Source organism: Capricornis sumatraensis, chromosome 8 (assembly GCF_032405125.1).
Source record: "Capricornis sumatraensis isolate serow.1 chromosome 8, serow.2, whole genome shotgun sequence".
NCBI classification, from domain to species: domain Eukaryota; kingdom Metazoa; phylum Chordata; class Mammalia; order Artiodactyla; family Bovidae; genus Capricornis; species Capricornis sumatraensis.
The window spans coordinates 55435251-55449945 of record NC_091076.1 but is presented as its reverse complement, the minus strand read 5'-3'; the positions used below and the strand labels follow the sequence as shown (position 1 = coordinate 55449945).

The 14695-nt window shown below is 41.3% G+C and overlaps 1 protein-coding gene across 3 annotated transcripts in view; it reads right to left on the bottom strand.

Moving 5' to 3' along the window:
* The window catches only part of TOM1L1 (target of myb1 like 1 membrane trafficking protein), a 62597-nt gene that overhangs the window by 6314 nt on the left and 41588 nt on the right, over positions 1-14695 (bottom strand). For 2 of the 3 annotated variants that reach the window (XR_011145164.1, XR_011145163.1), the window contains exons 9-11: positions 10608-10668; positions 10126-10243; positions 8571-8667 (exon numbers count right to left, since the gene is read on the bottom strand). Coding sequence is in view for 1 of the 3 variants with exons in the window: in XM_068976804.1 (XP_068832905.1) it covers positions 1435-1486; positions 8571-8667; positions 10126-10243; positions 10608-10668 (328 nt within the window). In the remaining 2 variants the exon portion in view is untranslated. Of the gene's footprint in view, positions 1-1434; positions 1487-8570; positions 8668-10125; positions 10244-10607; positions 10669-14695 lie in introns of all 3 variants that reach the window. The other variant, XM_068976804.1, reaches the window with a different exon arrangement.

Below are 14695 nucleotides of genomic sequence, written 5' to 3'. Positions count from 1 at the left end.
TTAATTCCCACATAAAATGTAAACTTAAATAAAATATATTGCTTAAAAAAAAAACAAAAGCCAGAAATGTATGGCTCAGTCCAGAGTCTCCTGTTCCACACTGAATATAAAACCTTGGCCTCAAAGAGGCAAAACCATTAAGTACAAAAAAGCATATCTGTCAGACCTGGTCAAGAGAATGCCTCACCACTGGGGACATGGAGCAGGGCCCTGTGGGCCCTGTGATTATCTGAGGGAACACGGGTCATATGCTCTCGAGCAGGCAAAGCCAGTGCAGCTGAAGCAGAGTAAGCCAAGGGAGGGGGCCGGACGTACAGCTGGAGAGGCAACGGGAGAGGTCAGAGCGGCTTCTCAGGCTTTGATAAAGTGGAGTCAGAAAACCACAGGTGGCTTTAGAGTAAATGAGTAACATAAACTTTATTTTAAAAAAAGATTTGTTCTGGTTTCTGTTTGGATAACAGATTGTATGATGGGGTGGGGGTGGAGAGGGAGGTGGAGGCTGGAAGAGCAGCCCTGCGGGAGGCCACTGCAGTACCCATCTGATGTAGCTTGCGCTGGGATGTAAAAGGGAGGTGGGAAAAGGTGGCGGAATAACATATATTTTGAAGGCAAAGGTAAAACGGTAAAGGTCAAGCACAGTTTCCCAAGGTTTTTGACCTGAACAACAGAAACTGGTCATTTACAGAATGGGGAAGACGGCCGAAGGAGCACATCGGGAGCTGAGGCTGAAAGAAAGCAAGGGGAGATGTGAAGTGACAGGTGGAAATGGGAGTTCTGCACATGGGGAAGGGGTATGGACTGGAAACAACTTATAAGTGCTCAGAGTCTGAATGGTACCTCTTGATACGAGACCAAAAGACCAGAGAGGAAATAATGTGGGCAGAGAAATCTGAGGCCTGCCTCCCAGGGTCTCCAACACTGAGAGGCTGGTAGAGGAGAAGAGGTCAGCAAAGGGATGCAGAAGAGAGCAGCAGGAGAGCCTGAAGGGAGTGGTGTCTGAAAGCACGTGTGCAGACGGGAGGAGGTGGCTGGCCTCAGCTGCTGCTGATCAGGTAGGATGAGCGCTGAGCACGGCAGGACTAGTCAGTCATCGGGAGGTCTCCAGTCACCTTGACAAGAGCTCAGCCCGCGAGGCGGCTGAGATGAGAACTTGTCTCACTGAAGTCCGTCAGAGGATGGGAGGAAAGAGAGCAAAGATAGCAAACAGAAACACTTTCAAGGGAATTCTGTTCCTTTACTATCTTTCTGATGGAAGTGAGACTACACTTATCTTAAATGATTAAAGAGGCAACAAGGAAAAGCCCTAACAAGGGCTTCATTAACACCTTATGAAGAAATTTTGAGCAGAACTTGAGAATTAAGGATTGGGAGCTCCATTTTAGCATGATAATCTGCTCCCTGGGGGCACTGCCCGGGAAGGCCTTCATTACTTACACTCTCGTATGTATGACTTGAGGCGAGGTTTTGGCTGGTCCTTTGGGAAAACCTAGGACAGTGTGATAATACAGCATGATTACCCTACAGTGAGAACACAGTGCAAAAAGATGACCTTTCTGGTCTAAAAGCAATACCCCAAATGCACCTTCAGACTGCACAGAAGTATTAATTTTATAGAACAACTGCCAGTGGTGTTGGTGCCCACCAGGTCATAATGCCCAAACGCCAAAGAGAATGAAGACAAAGCACTGGGGCTGCGCAGCGGCAGCCCGAGACCCCGGAGCGCACTCTATCGGTCACAGCAGCGCCTTCAGTGTCCGCTCAGAGCAGCTGCCACCCCATCACTTCTAAAGGATGAAAGGCAAGGCAGAGTAGAGGTTAGGATGGGGCACAGTTTGTAGCTGGAGTAAACACATTTGCCCTGTCTCTTTCACCAAATGCAACTATAAAATCTGGACAGAAGGCATGGGGCAAATATCTGAGAACTGCAAGGTAAATATTAATTACAAGCTAATTGGGAAAGAAGACTAGAATTGGAATATCAATGAATTATTGGTGAACTTACCATATTCTGCCCCTCTGGGTATTTCCGAACTGGCATGCAGTGCAGCCTAAAGCCCAACTGGACAGGGAGGACACACAGCTCCAGGAGGACGCTCACTCTCACTCAAGGAGCACGAAAGGGAAACCCTAGTGCCCAGAGTGTGCAGGGCAAGCCTTGGCCCTTCCTTCCTCTTCGTTCTCGCACCCTAATCCCCGGGCAATCCCAAGGTGGCCTCAGTGACAGCAGAGGCAATGGGGACCGAGAGGGGCTTAAACCTCTGAGAGGCAACTCCTACTCTAAGAGGGGAACTGTGATCATCCCAAGAGGATGAGGCAAAACCTTGTTTCCTTTATCCTTTCTATCCTGCCGTCTGGTCCCCATGACAAGCATAGTCAAGGAAATGCATGACACAGTAAACCTGCAGCTTTTTGACTGGAGAGACCAAAAAGGGAATCCCAGGAGAGCAAAGAATCAGGGAAATCACAAAGACAGAGGAATTCAGGACAATGACCTCAAAGTTGTTTATGAAATCTTGGGCTTACACCCTGATCTGTGCATCCATGGCTGATCCCAATCAATGCCAAGTGAAAGTGAAAGTGAAAGTGAAGTCACTCAGTCGTGTCCCACTCTGCGACCCCATGGACTGTAGCCTACCAGGCTCCTCCATCCATGGGGTCTTCCAGGCAAGAATACTGCAGTGGGTTAAAGATGTTGAGAAATGAACACACAGCCTGCTGTCCAGATCTTACAGTGACAAATGGGTGGCACACGTGTGGGACGCATCTCAGTAACACTCAACGGCTTTGAAAATTTAACTGACATCAGAACGGAAGCACACAGAAGGCAGGCTGAAACTGCAGCATCAACTTCACTATGCTGTCTGCCTGCTAAAATCAAAGTACCAACATTCAACACAAGATTTAGATAAGACCAAGATGGTGACTGCAGCCATGAAATTAAAAGACGCTTACTCCTTGAAAGGGAAGTTATGACCAACCTAGACAGCATATTGAAAAGCAGAGATATTACTTTGCCGACTAAGGTCCGTCTAGTCAAGGCTATGGTTTTTCCAGTGGTCACGTATGGATGTGAGAGTTGGACTGTGAAGAAAGCTTAGCGCCGAAGAATTGATGCTTTTGAACTGTGGTGTTGGAGAAGACTCTTGAGAGTCCCTTGGACTGCAAGGAGATCCAACCAGTCCATCCTGAAGGAGATCAGCCCTGGGTATTCTTTGGAAAGAATGATGCTAAAGCTGAAACTCCAGTACTTTGGCCACCTCATGCGAAGAGTTGACTCATTGGAAAAGACTCTGATGCTGGGAGGGATTGGGGGCAGGAGGAGAAGGGGACGACAGAGGATGAGATGGCTGGATGGCATCACCGACTCGATGGACGTGAGTCTGAGTGAACTCTGGGAGTTGGTGATGGACAGGGAGGCCTGGCGTGCTGTGATTCATGAGGTCGCAAAGAGTCGGACACGACTGAGCAACTGAACTGAATGGAACTGAACTGAGATGATGTTTGAATGGGCACTAAATCCAAGAATATATGACCCTAAAATAGGAAAATGGGGATCTGCGGAAGGAGTTGAGAAACATGGGGGAGAAGGCCAAGTGAAGATGGAGAAAGAAAGCAAAGTGTGTGGCCACAAGACACAGAAGTAAAGCAGTGCCTACGCTCCCCAGAATGTGGAAGAGGGAAGAATGACTCCTCCCCTCAGAGTCCTGGGAGGAGGCGCCTTGCTTCCTTTCAGACCTCTAGTCTCCGGAACTCTAAGAAGGTCAGTTCCATTACCCAGCTTGCGGTAATGTTTTTATGACAACCACAGGAAACAAATAACACTCAGCAAAACAAAGACAGCCACACTTAGACATATCATAATCAAACTGTTTAAAATTAGAAAAAAGAAAAGTTCTTCAAAGCACAGACAGAAAGAAGTAACACGGAGTCAACACAGGAACAAGAATTGGAATGAATGTTAGATTTCTCATTAGAAGCCATTTAGGCCAGAAGACACTGGAGCAATGTTTAAAAACTGCTAGAAGAAAAGAACCATCAGCCCAGAATCTTATATCCAATGAGAGTATCCTTCAGGAACAAAAATGAAAATGAAGTACATAAAATATACTAAGAAACTTTCACTGCCATCAGATCGTGTCTAAAATAATGCTAAAGGAAATTCTTCAGAGACAAGAGAAACTATGCCAGAGGAAAACAAAAGGAAAGCAATAGGAACGGTAAATATTAGGTAAATATGATGGACTATTCTGCTCTTCCTGAGTCTTTAAAATTTATTTAAGGGCTGCAAGTAAAACTATATTATGAAAAAATTGTAAAATAATTTTTCATTGTCTCATAGTGTTTTTTTAACATATATATAATATATACAATAACTATCATATAAAGGGGAGAGCTATATGATAATAAAGTTTCTATATCTCACTTCAAGTGGGAAAATACTGGTTTTAAATACACTAAAAAAACTGCAGTTCCTAGAGCAACCAGTCCTCCCCTCCCCATATATAAACTGTACAAAAATATAGTATCATAATAAAATGGATATTAAAAACATCCAAAGAGCCCAAAGTATGAAGGAAAGAGGAAACAGATAAAACAAAACACAACAAAAAAAAACAGCAAAGGAAACAAAAAGAAGAGCAAATCACGCAATGGTGGTCCTAATCCAGACATATTAAATATAAATGGTCTAAGCATACCGATTAAAGACAGACATTATGAGAGTATATAAAAATGCAGACACTCACTTCAAATAGTTAAAAGGAAAAAGTTAGAAAAAGATATACCATGCAAATATAATCAAAAGAAAGCTAGAATGTCTTTGATTACAATCAAAGTAAACTTCAAGGTAAAGACAATTGCAAGGGATAAAGAGGGACATTACATAATCCTAAAAAGAGTCAATTCTCCAAGAAGACAACAATCCTGAATGCAAATGCACTGAAAGAGCTTCAAAATACACACAGCAAACAATTTTACATAACCTTTCCAGAAATATCACACACCAGATGACTATTCAGACCCTACTGTCAGAAAGACCAACTGTAATGACAGAGAACAGACTGATGGCTGCTGGGCTGGGGGTGGGGGTGACCATAAAGGCCTAGCATAAGCAAGCTTTTCTGGAAAATGAACTCTTCTGTATTCAGACTGTGGGGATGGTCACATGCATCTATATATATGTTAGAAAAAACACAGAGCTCTGCAGCAAACAAAAAAAGGGTCAATTTTACCATATGCAAATTGTAAAAATAAAATTAGATGAAAGGAAAAAAAAAGAGACAGCGAGCAGGTACTGAAATCAGATTCACTTGAATTTGAATCCTCTTTCTGCACTAGTTGGACAACCTTTGTTTGGCAAGCTGGTATTTCTCAGTCTTGGTTTCCTCACCAGTACAGGGAGCACTGGGGGTACCTACCTCAGAACACTGCAAGGAGCACCAGACTAAGGAACCAGAGAGCATGTCTTACTCTTAGCCTGCTGCCCGATACTAAGTAGGCTGTAAATATGCCTTTATCCTATCATCATCACTGCTTTTCAGGAATCCTTTCCATTATGAGAAATTCCATCACTCATTTGTTCTGTGAAAAATCGTACTGCAAACAAAAGAGGGGTGGGAAAATCTTAAGACTGCCAGATATTTTGACAGCTGATTGTGCCTCTCATATGTAATCTTTGGGCTTCCCCAAGTGGCTCAGACGGTAAAGAATCTCCCTGCAATGCTGGAGAACCAGGTTCGATCCCTGGGTCAGCAAGACCCTCTGAAGAAGGGCATGGCAACCCACTCCAGTATTCTTGCCTGGAGAATTCCACGGACAGGGGAGCCTGGCGGGCTACAGTCCATGGGGTTGCAAAGAGTTGGTCACGACTGAGCAACTTTCACTTTTTTCTACAAGTAATCTTTCGCACATGATTCAACTCAGATTGATGCCTTAGGTAACTTTAGTGCTTCAATTTCCAACACTATAAAAAACCGGACTAGTGACAGTTTCACTCAGGTAAGTTTTCAAAAATTAGAAAAAATATGTTCAAAAGACATTGTCTAGAAAACAAAACAGATGGCACCCATTATCTTTCATTCCAGTGAATTCTAAGAACTATTATAATTATTTTGATATCTGGATCTTGGGTAGACAACCATAATAGAGTTTCTAATGATCAGCTGATCACTGTTTTATGGTTCCCCAGAGACTCTTTTTAAAACTAAAGATTCCTGCTATTGAATCAGAGTTTCTGGGGTCTAGCCATTTTACTTTTTAATAGTTACTCATGTGATTTTTATGCACCTTGAAGTATGAGATCCATGAAACCAAGCAGCTATTAGCTAGGATTTGATCTTTGTGTGGTTTTACACATTTTTTTTTTGTAATGGGATTTCATTTATATGGTCAATCTTTCCCAACAAGATTTTCAGGATAAAGGAAAATAGAATCAGCTACTTCAGACCACATGATTTACTAAGCAACTTCACTGGAGTGCTGCCTACAACATTTCAACAATTACTTGCACCACAGAAGTCAATACCAGAAGGCGTCAAGTTAAGGTACTGACCCAACCTGGAGGTTCAAATGATAGCACGTGAATTTTTCCTTTCTCTCTTCTACCCTTACACACTTTTTCCCCTCTTTTTCTCCCTAGTTTGATTCTCCTTTCTCTTCTCCTCCCTCTGCACCTCTTCTTTTTAACACAGAAAAGTGACTAAAAAATATCTAAGTCCAATGACATAAAAATACAGCCAAGATATGCTGTTGTATGAAAAACAAAAGAAAGTTTTGAAATAGTACGTACAGTATGCTGCCCTTCATTTAATAAAGGAGAAAAATAACTCATATTCCTATTTACATAAAGATCCTTTGAAAGAATAAATAAGAAACTGACAGAGGGGTTCCCTGGGTGGAAACAGGTATGACCCAAGGGAAGGCAACAGGCAGGATAGGAGTGGGGTAAGATCGAGTATTGTCCTTGTACATCTTTTTATACTGCTTTGATATCTGAAACATGGAGATGTATTGCCTATTACCTGAAATACATATATGTAAAAGGGAAAAAGAGAATATAGGCCTTGACGGAAGGCAAATCTAACTTCTGCTTATTTTTTTTGCTGTTTATCTACTCCATCCTGCCTCTTCTTAACGTTAGGTAACCATGCTTTGTTTAGGCTCTTCTGCATTTTTCTTATATTTCTTTATGCAAAGAGAGGCAAATATTAGCATATATTATTTCCCACTTTCTTACACAAATGCAACAGAGTATATACAAACTGCTTTGCATCTTTTCTCACTTAATAATAAATACACTGGTGACTGTCCCTCACGTTGAGGGCCTACTTTTTTTCCCCAGCAGCATAATACAGTGTGTGGACGTTTATTTAATTATTCCCCAAACTGAAGGGTATTTGAGTTGTTTCCAATTATTATCCATTGCACAAATGTTGTCAAGAACAACTGACTTTATTTTGCATAAGTGAGCATAAATACCTAGAAGTGAGACTGCAAATCCAAAGGTACATTTATAATTTTAAATACATTTATAATTTTAACAGAAATTGCCATGTGCCCCTAATAAGAACTGCACAATTTTGTTATAGTATTTGTCTCTCCACAGTCAACAAAGCACGTTAACAAACATGCAGACTTATGCCAATCTGTGAGGTTAAAAAATAGTCTTATTGCATTTTAACTTACACTTCTATAACTGTAAGTAAGGCTGAGCATCACTGAACAAAAATGTGTTTTTAGACCCATTTGTATTTCTTTTTTGGTAAACTATCAGTTCACCAGAACTGCTAGTTAGTTGGTATATGAACTTGGGTAAGTTCTATTCCCTAAATCTCAGGCTTTTTTCCTATAAAATGGGAATAATGATAACAGCACTGATTCAAGAACTATTGCAAAGATTAAATGAAATAAAAACAGCTCAGCAAAGTGTCTCCCACATAGCGAGTGCTCTGCAATCTGTGTGGCCATTTCTGTTCCTCTCACTGTCAATACATTTTTCCTACCTCCTGTTACCACTGAAAAAAAAAACAAAGAGAAACAGGATTTATTGAATGCTTTTTATGTACAGAATGCTATCCTGGGAGGTACACAGAGCATTTCACAGAATGTTTGTAAGAAGCCTAGAGAGGATTCTTGGAAGAAAAATGAAGGCTCATGCTGGTCAAGTTTCTCGTTCAAGGTCACACAGCTACTAAGAAATAGTACTGAAAGTCTAAATCAGTTCTGTCAGATCCCTAGCGAAAATGAACGCGTTAGTTGCTCAGTCCTGTCTGACTCTTTCTAACCCCATGGACTGTAGTCTGCCAGGCTCCTCTGGTCATGGAATTCTCCAGGCAAGAATACTGGAGTGGGTTACCGTGCCCTCCTCCAGGGGGTCTTCCTCACCCAGGGACTGAACCTGGGTCTCCTGCATCTCAGGTGGCTTCTTTACCATCTGAGCCACCAGGAGTAGCACTGAAATTCTGAATCAGTTATGTCAGGTTCCTAAGTCTCCACCTTTTCTATTATGTCATGTTTTCTTAACGATGAGGAATGAGACTGAATTAGTTCTGGAGTATTACGGACATACTTACAGGGGTGTTTCTGTATTTTCCAAGGCCAGCAGATCCACCTGTGTATTAATACTGGGTCTGAAGTTGTTTGGTACAACCGGACTCAGAGAGCTGAAATCTAGAACACAAAATGTACTTGTTAATCTTTAAAACATTTTGTCCATCAATTCTGTTGGATTTTCCACCGCCACCATCAAATGAAAGAGACTGAGATAGTTTTGTCACCATAAAATCATGTTATTTCCTCAAACAAAAATTAAAAAACATTTATGGCAATTGGAAAGAGAGAAATTCCCTGTCATAAAAAGAGGATGCTGTGAAGGTAACAAACATTATTATATTGGGTTTTCTAAAATCCCAGGCTGACTCAGAATGGAAGGGATTTTATGTCTTTTCCTGTGAAGCACAAAAGTAAAAAGCTGTGGTATACACAGAGTTCTACTCTCACCTCTCCAAACTCAAGTTTCCATAATCATGAGATATCCCAAAGAGAATAATTATTTTCCCCCTTTGAAAACACTGATAAAAACTTGAAAACTCTTCAATATAATAGATTCCAAACATCCCACTGGTCTAAGAAAGCAGCCAACATTTTAGAAATGAGGGAAGTTTTAAGAAAACCACAAATTGAATAATATTGAATATTTTGATTCTAAAATCTTGCTAACATAAATGGCAAACAAACTCATTTTAACTTGGCAGAAAATTCTGGATTTCAGGATTTTTCATTATGTTTGGTGGTAGTTTAGTCACTAAGTTGTGTCCGACTCTTGTGAACCCATGGACTGAAGCCCGCAAGGCTCCTCTGTCTGTGAGATTCTCCAGGCAAGAATACTGGAGTGGGTTGCCATTTCCTTCTCCAGGGGATATTTCCATTACAGGGATGGAACCCAGGTCTCCTGCGTTACAGGCAAATTCTTTACCAACTGAGCTTCAAGGGAAGCCCCCATTTTACTTTGTAATTTACCAAAACTCTTTGGGAAGGATAATAGGAGGTGACAAATAAATTAGACAAATAGGTAACCCTAAGCTTACAGTTTTTTACAAAAACCCATTAATGCAACTCACTTAGTAGGAAAGTCTCAAGAGTTGGGTGGCTAAGAAGTAACAGAACTGGACTGGTGGATTTCAACTTGGACTTCTCTGACTCAAAAACCTGTGATTTATCCTCTACATTTCACCTCATGAGGCCTCATAATTCCTGATTTTCTCTATCTGTATCAAATATTCCCTTACCTGATACTGTAGTATGGCAGAGAAACCCAAAGATAATAGTGAATGGGTTCAGAATACGTCTAAATGTTGGCCATGGAGTTGAACAAGCTCTGTAAGTAGGCCAGGTGAACTCCAAGCCAGTGGGACGGGTTTCAAGGACCTCCTCCCCTCGACACATCCCATTCCTGTACTGCATATGACCTATCCACTGGCCAAGAAGTAATTAACATCTCCTGATACAGTTCTCTGATACTCAGATTGACTTCAGTCCTTCTCAAGTTGCATTTAATCAAGAAACTAAGGAGAACTGTTTCACATCACGCTCTTCTGCTGGTCTGAAAAGACCCACGTGCTTATTTACTTAAGTCTGAAAGCTGAGCGTTCAGGGTGCTGACTTCTCCCGGGGTGGTCCTAGGCATCGGAAGGCTGGGACTCAGGTCAAGGAGATCCGAGGATGGGGCAGAAGGTTCACTGGTAGTCTGAAAACAAAGCAAACAAAACACAATTTAGAAAAAACTGCCTCAGGCAGTTGATCATGGCTTTCTCCCCAGAGACTGTCCTTTGGAAAAAGAAAGATCTTATTTTGGAGGTATCCTGGGAGAGAATTCTCCATCCCATTGGCAACACCAACATGGCTTCCCTGCTTAGTTAGAGAATCTTCTTCCGAGCTCTTATCAATAACTCAATGAGTCATTAAGGCAAATACTCTGTACTACTAAAACATCCCAAATCATTAATGCATATTTCTTCTTTTTTAAGACTTGTTTTAGGTAAGCTTTGCTCCTTACCATACAATTTATAACATTTTCAATTGTTTATTTTATAACATTTCTGTTTACTTACATTGGCATCTTCCCTCTGGCTCTTATTTTGCTCTAAAATCCTTCGTTGGTTTCGAGTAAACCTGTTTGAATTAACAAAATGCAAGTATTTAAAAGAAAACATATGAAAATGCTGTAATATTTAACAAATTATTAATATGCAATTATTCACCAATAATCAACTTCATCCATAATCAATTCCCAATAAAGTACTTTAATAACTTTTCCCCAGTTCTATGAGAAAATGGACAAATATTACAAACATTAATAATTTGATCACCAAGTTTTATGGTCTTTATTAACATTATGTATTTCCTTGTACTATTTTTTTTCTGTAAGTTAATCTATTTTAAACTTTGTTGAAATTATATTTATATAATTCAGTATCATAATTCCATTATGTTGACATCATTTTTCTAGTTATTCAGAAATACAACGTTTAGTTGCTGTATACTTTACCTTATGAATATATCAGAAAGTGAGAGTGAAGTTACTCAATCGTGTCCAACTCTTTGTGACCCCACAGACTGTAGCCTACCTTAGACTGTAGCCTACCTTAGACTGTAGCCTACAGGCTTCTCCATCCATGGGATTTTCCAGGCAAAAGTACCAGAGTGGGTTGCCATTTCCTTCTCCAGGGGATCTTCCCAACCCAGGGAGTGAACCTGGGTCTCCTGCATTGCAGGCAGATGCTTTACCTTCTGAGCCACCAGGGAAGCCCATGAATATACCACATACTTAAATATTCTTATTCCCAAATATGCTGCCAATTTTGCCAAAATTATCAAAAGTTACCATTCTACATAAAATTCACATACAGTTAACATATTTTCATTGTTTAATCTTCATTTTTATAAGATGCTTGGCACCTAAAAATATTAACCTTTCACAACTTTGTTTTAATTTTACACTGTCCCTACTTTACTGTGGGTAAAGAAGCAGTGAAACAAATCAATAAGAGAATAGGTTTGAAAGAATAGTGAAGTTGAAGGCAGAAATCCAAAGTACAAGCGTTAGCTTTATTACTGAGTAGTTGTAAGACCATACATATGGCCCTCAGTTGTCCAACTACTCACAGAGAATAGTAATGTTTGAGCCATGTCCTCAGAAAGCTATTTTAAACAGCAAGATACAGAAAGATAGGTAATATAGGTGGATGAATGTGGATATGCTTTGCAAACTTTTTAAAAGCTGCCTTAGAAACATGTAGTATTACTATTATGACACATCAATCCCATGAACCTAAACACTTTGAAGGCTAAAAGCTTACACTGAATTAGAATATGGCTTAGATTTAAGGATTTTCCCTATCCTAACACACAGGCTTTTACTCCATTTACTAATGGCACTGGCTTCTTACGTGCTACCAAGTTATGTGCAAGGTATGACCAAACCTCACAAATCAAGCCTTGAGTAACGAATTTCTGTTTCCTTATTTGCACAACTATTCCCTGGATGTAACGAGTGGAAACCTTTGGAGATTCTGGAACAGAACGAGTGCATTTTGCCTGTGGGATGGATGTGAATCTTTAAGGAACAGAGCGCAGACGTTGGTAAGCAGAATCATCCCCCCACCAAGACAGCCACATAGTAAATCAATGGAACAGTGAGTATGCCAGGTTAGGGGGCACATGGCCTGAAGGTTGCTAGTGAGATTGTCCTGGACTGTAAGCCCAGTGTAATCAGGAAGGCCCTTAAATGTGGACAGGGAGACAGAAGAAGGAAGCAGGAGGGATAAAACGTGAGAAGGACCCAGCCAGACAATGCCAGCTTTGAAAACGGAGCAAAGAGCTCAGGAGCCAGGGAAAATGGCATCAACTGCATGCTGCAGGCAAACAATTCTCCTCTAAAGCCTCCAAGAAGAAACAAAGCCCTGGTCCAAAAGTCAATCAGAAAAAGCTGTTCACAGAAGTAACCCACTCTCCTAACATCAAGACCAAATAAACACACATTCCTCCTCAGAGGAAGCTTTTTCTAAGTGGTCTTATGGTTTGCAATAATAGAACTCTTCAAAATGAAAACCAGGAGTCGGCACCCAACTGAAAACCGTATGGTTTTCCTCAGACATCTTCCTACTTAGAAAGATTTACACCAAAGCAAATGAAGGGTGAGGACCGTGAGAGGCTGCTGAGGGGAAGAGAACTCGGCCGCAGGGCTCACGTCTGCCTCTGGGCGCCCCACCACGTCTGCGCAGAACGGCTACTCGCTCTCACGGTGAGACACAGGGGAAACTTGTTCCACAGCTGTGCGTCTACTTCTCTGATTTTCTTGGTTCATTACTGATCAGTGGGGGGAAAGTCCAGACCATAATTCAGAAGACTCAGTGGGACAAGAAGAGGAGGACAAGAAATTAACAAATTAACGAGCTAGCACCGGCTAGGTGCTTTCATCTACATTATCACATTTAATTCTCAAAAACAAACAAAGTAAACAAGCCCTTTCCAAACAGGTAGTAGTATTCCCTTTAATAAACAGGGGAAAACCCAAGTCTTAAAAAGTCAAGCAATCTGTCCAGAATGGACGGCAGAGTTTGAAGCTGGGCCTGTTCACCTCTTTCCCTTGGTCACACCGGTCTCCTTCTCCATCAGCTGGTGGGAGACAGGGCTACTAACCCCAGAAAGGCTCAGCAAAAACGGTTCCCCTAAGGGCGTCTTGAAATGTCACTTTGAGGAAAACCTCTGGAATTCAGTGAGTAGGGGCCACATAAGGGAAAACTGTCCTACCCAAATGCCAGTACAGTCCCTATTCCAAACAAAGATCTAGGAGCAGTTTGGGGATCTTTAGAGGCCCAGGAAGGCCTAGGGATAGGTTTGGGAAGAGCCCAGGAGACTTGCCTGAAGCTGTGTTTGTATTCAGCACTTTACACGAAGACTGAGGAGAAAGCCACCTCAGTCAAAGCAGCTGCCCTGCCTGCCCCTCCCTGGGGACGGGTGCTGGAGCCCCCCTGTCCCAGGCCCACTGTGCCCTGGCCTGCTCCTGATGCTGCCAGCGCGGGGCCCCCCTGCCCCCCCCACCCCGGCCCTCTACCATCCTCAGCTCAGACGGGACTTCCGCACAGAAGCTTCCCTGCCTTCTGACGTGCGCCAGGTCTGGCTGTTACTCTCAGCAAACAGACCGCTAATCAGTTCATCTATCCCACTTTCCAAGTGTGTGTGTGTGTGTGTGTGTAAATATATATATATATTATTGAAGGTGTTTTCCTGACTATAGGCTTGACTATAGATTATAATAGATTATAACACTGTTACTTTGATGAATACATACATGACTTGGAAACAACTTAAACACCTAACAAGTGAACTATGAGAGAAGAATGGACTATTAAGGAACTATTAAACATAATGGTTTAGCCAAAGCATTTAAGAACATAGGGTACACAAATACAGTGAAGAAATCAAGGCAGAAACAAAAGGACATGTTCTTTATATAATCATGACTATAAAACAAGTTTAGAAAAAAACTAAAATGTTAGAAACCTGTATCCACAGGTTCTTTATCTATGGATTCCACATCCAAGGATTCAACCAACCTCAAACTGAAAATATTTGAAAAAGAAAAAAAACAAATCCCAGAAAAGTTCTAAAAATGAAACTTGAATTTGCCATGCACCAGCAACTATTTACATAGCATTTACATTGTATTTACAACTATTTACATAGCATTTACATTTATTAGGTATTATAAGTAATCCAGAGATGATTTAAAGTGTACAGGAGGATGTACATTAAAGTGTACATGTAACCTATGCATTGGTTACATTTAAAAATGACACCATTTTACATAAAGGACTAGAGAATCTGTAGATTCTGGTGTTGCTGGGGGCATAGGTCCCTGGAATCAATCCCCTACTGATATGGAGGGAAGACTATATTTGAAATTTTTGCTGTCATTCTTTTCTGAATATAATTTTTTTTAAAGTTCATGTTCATATACAGATGACCCTCACTGCCCTTTGTCTAGACTATCTTCTCTTCTCGCTACCATTTCCATGTGATTCTCCACCTCAAACTTAGGGCAAACCTCACTTTCACGACAACGGTCAGCTTGTACCATTGGCCTGTCTGAGAGCCAATGATGTGTGCAGTGCAGACGTCTGGTGATTCAGATCCA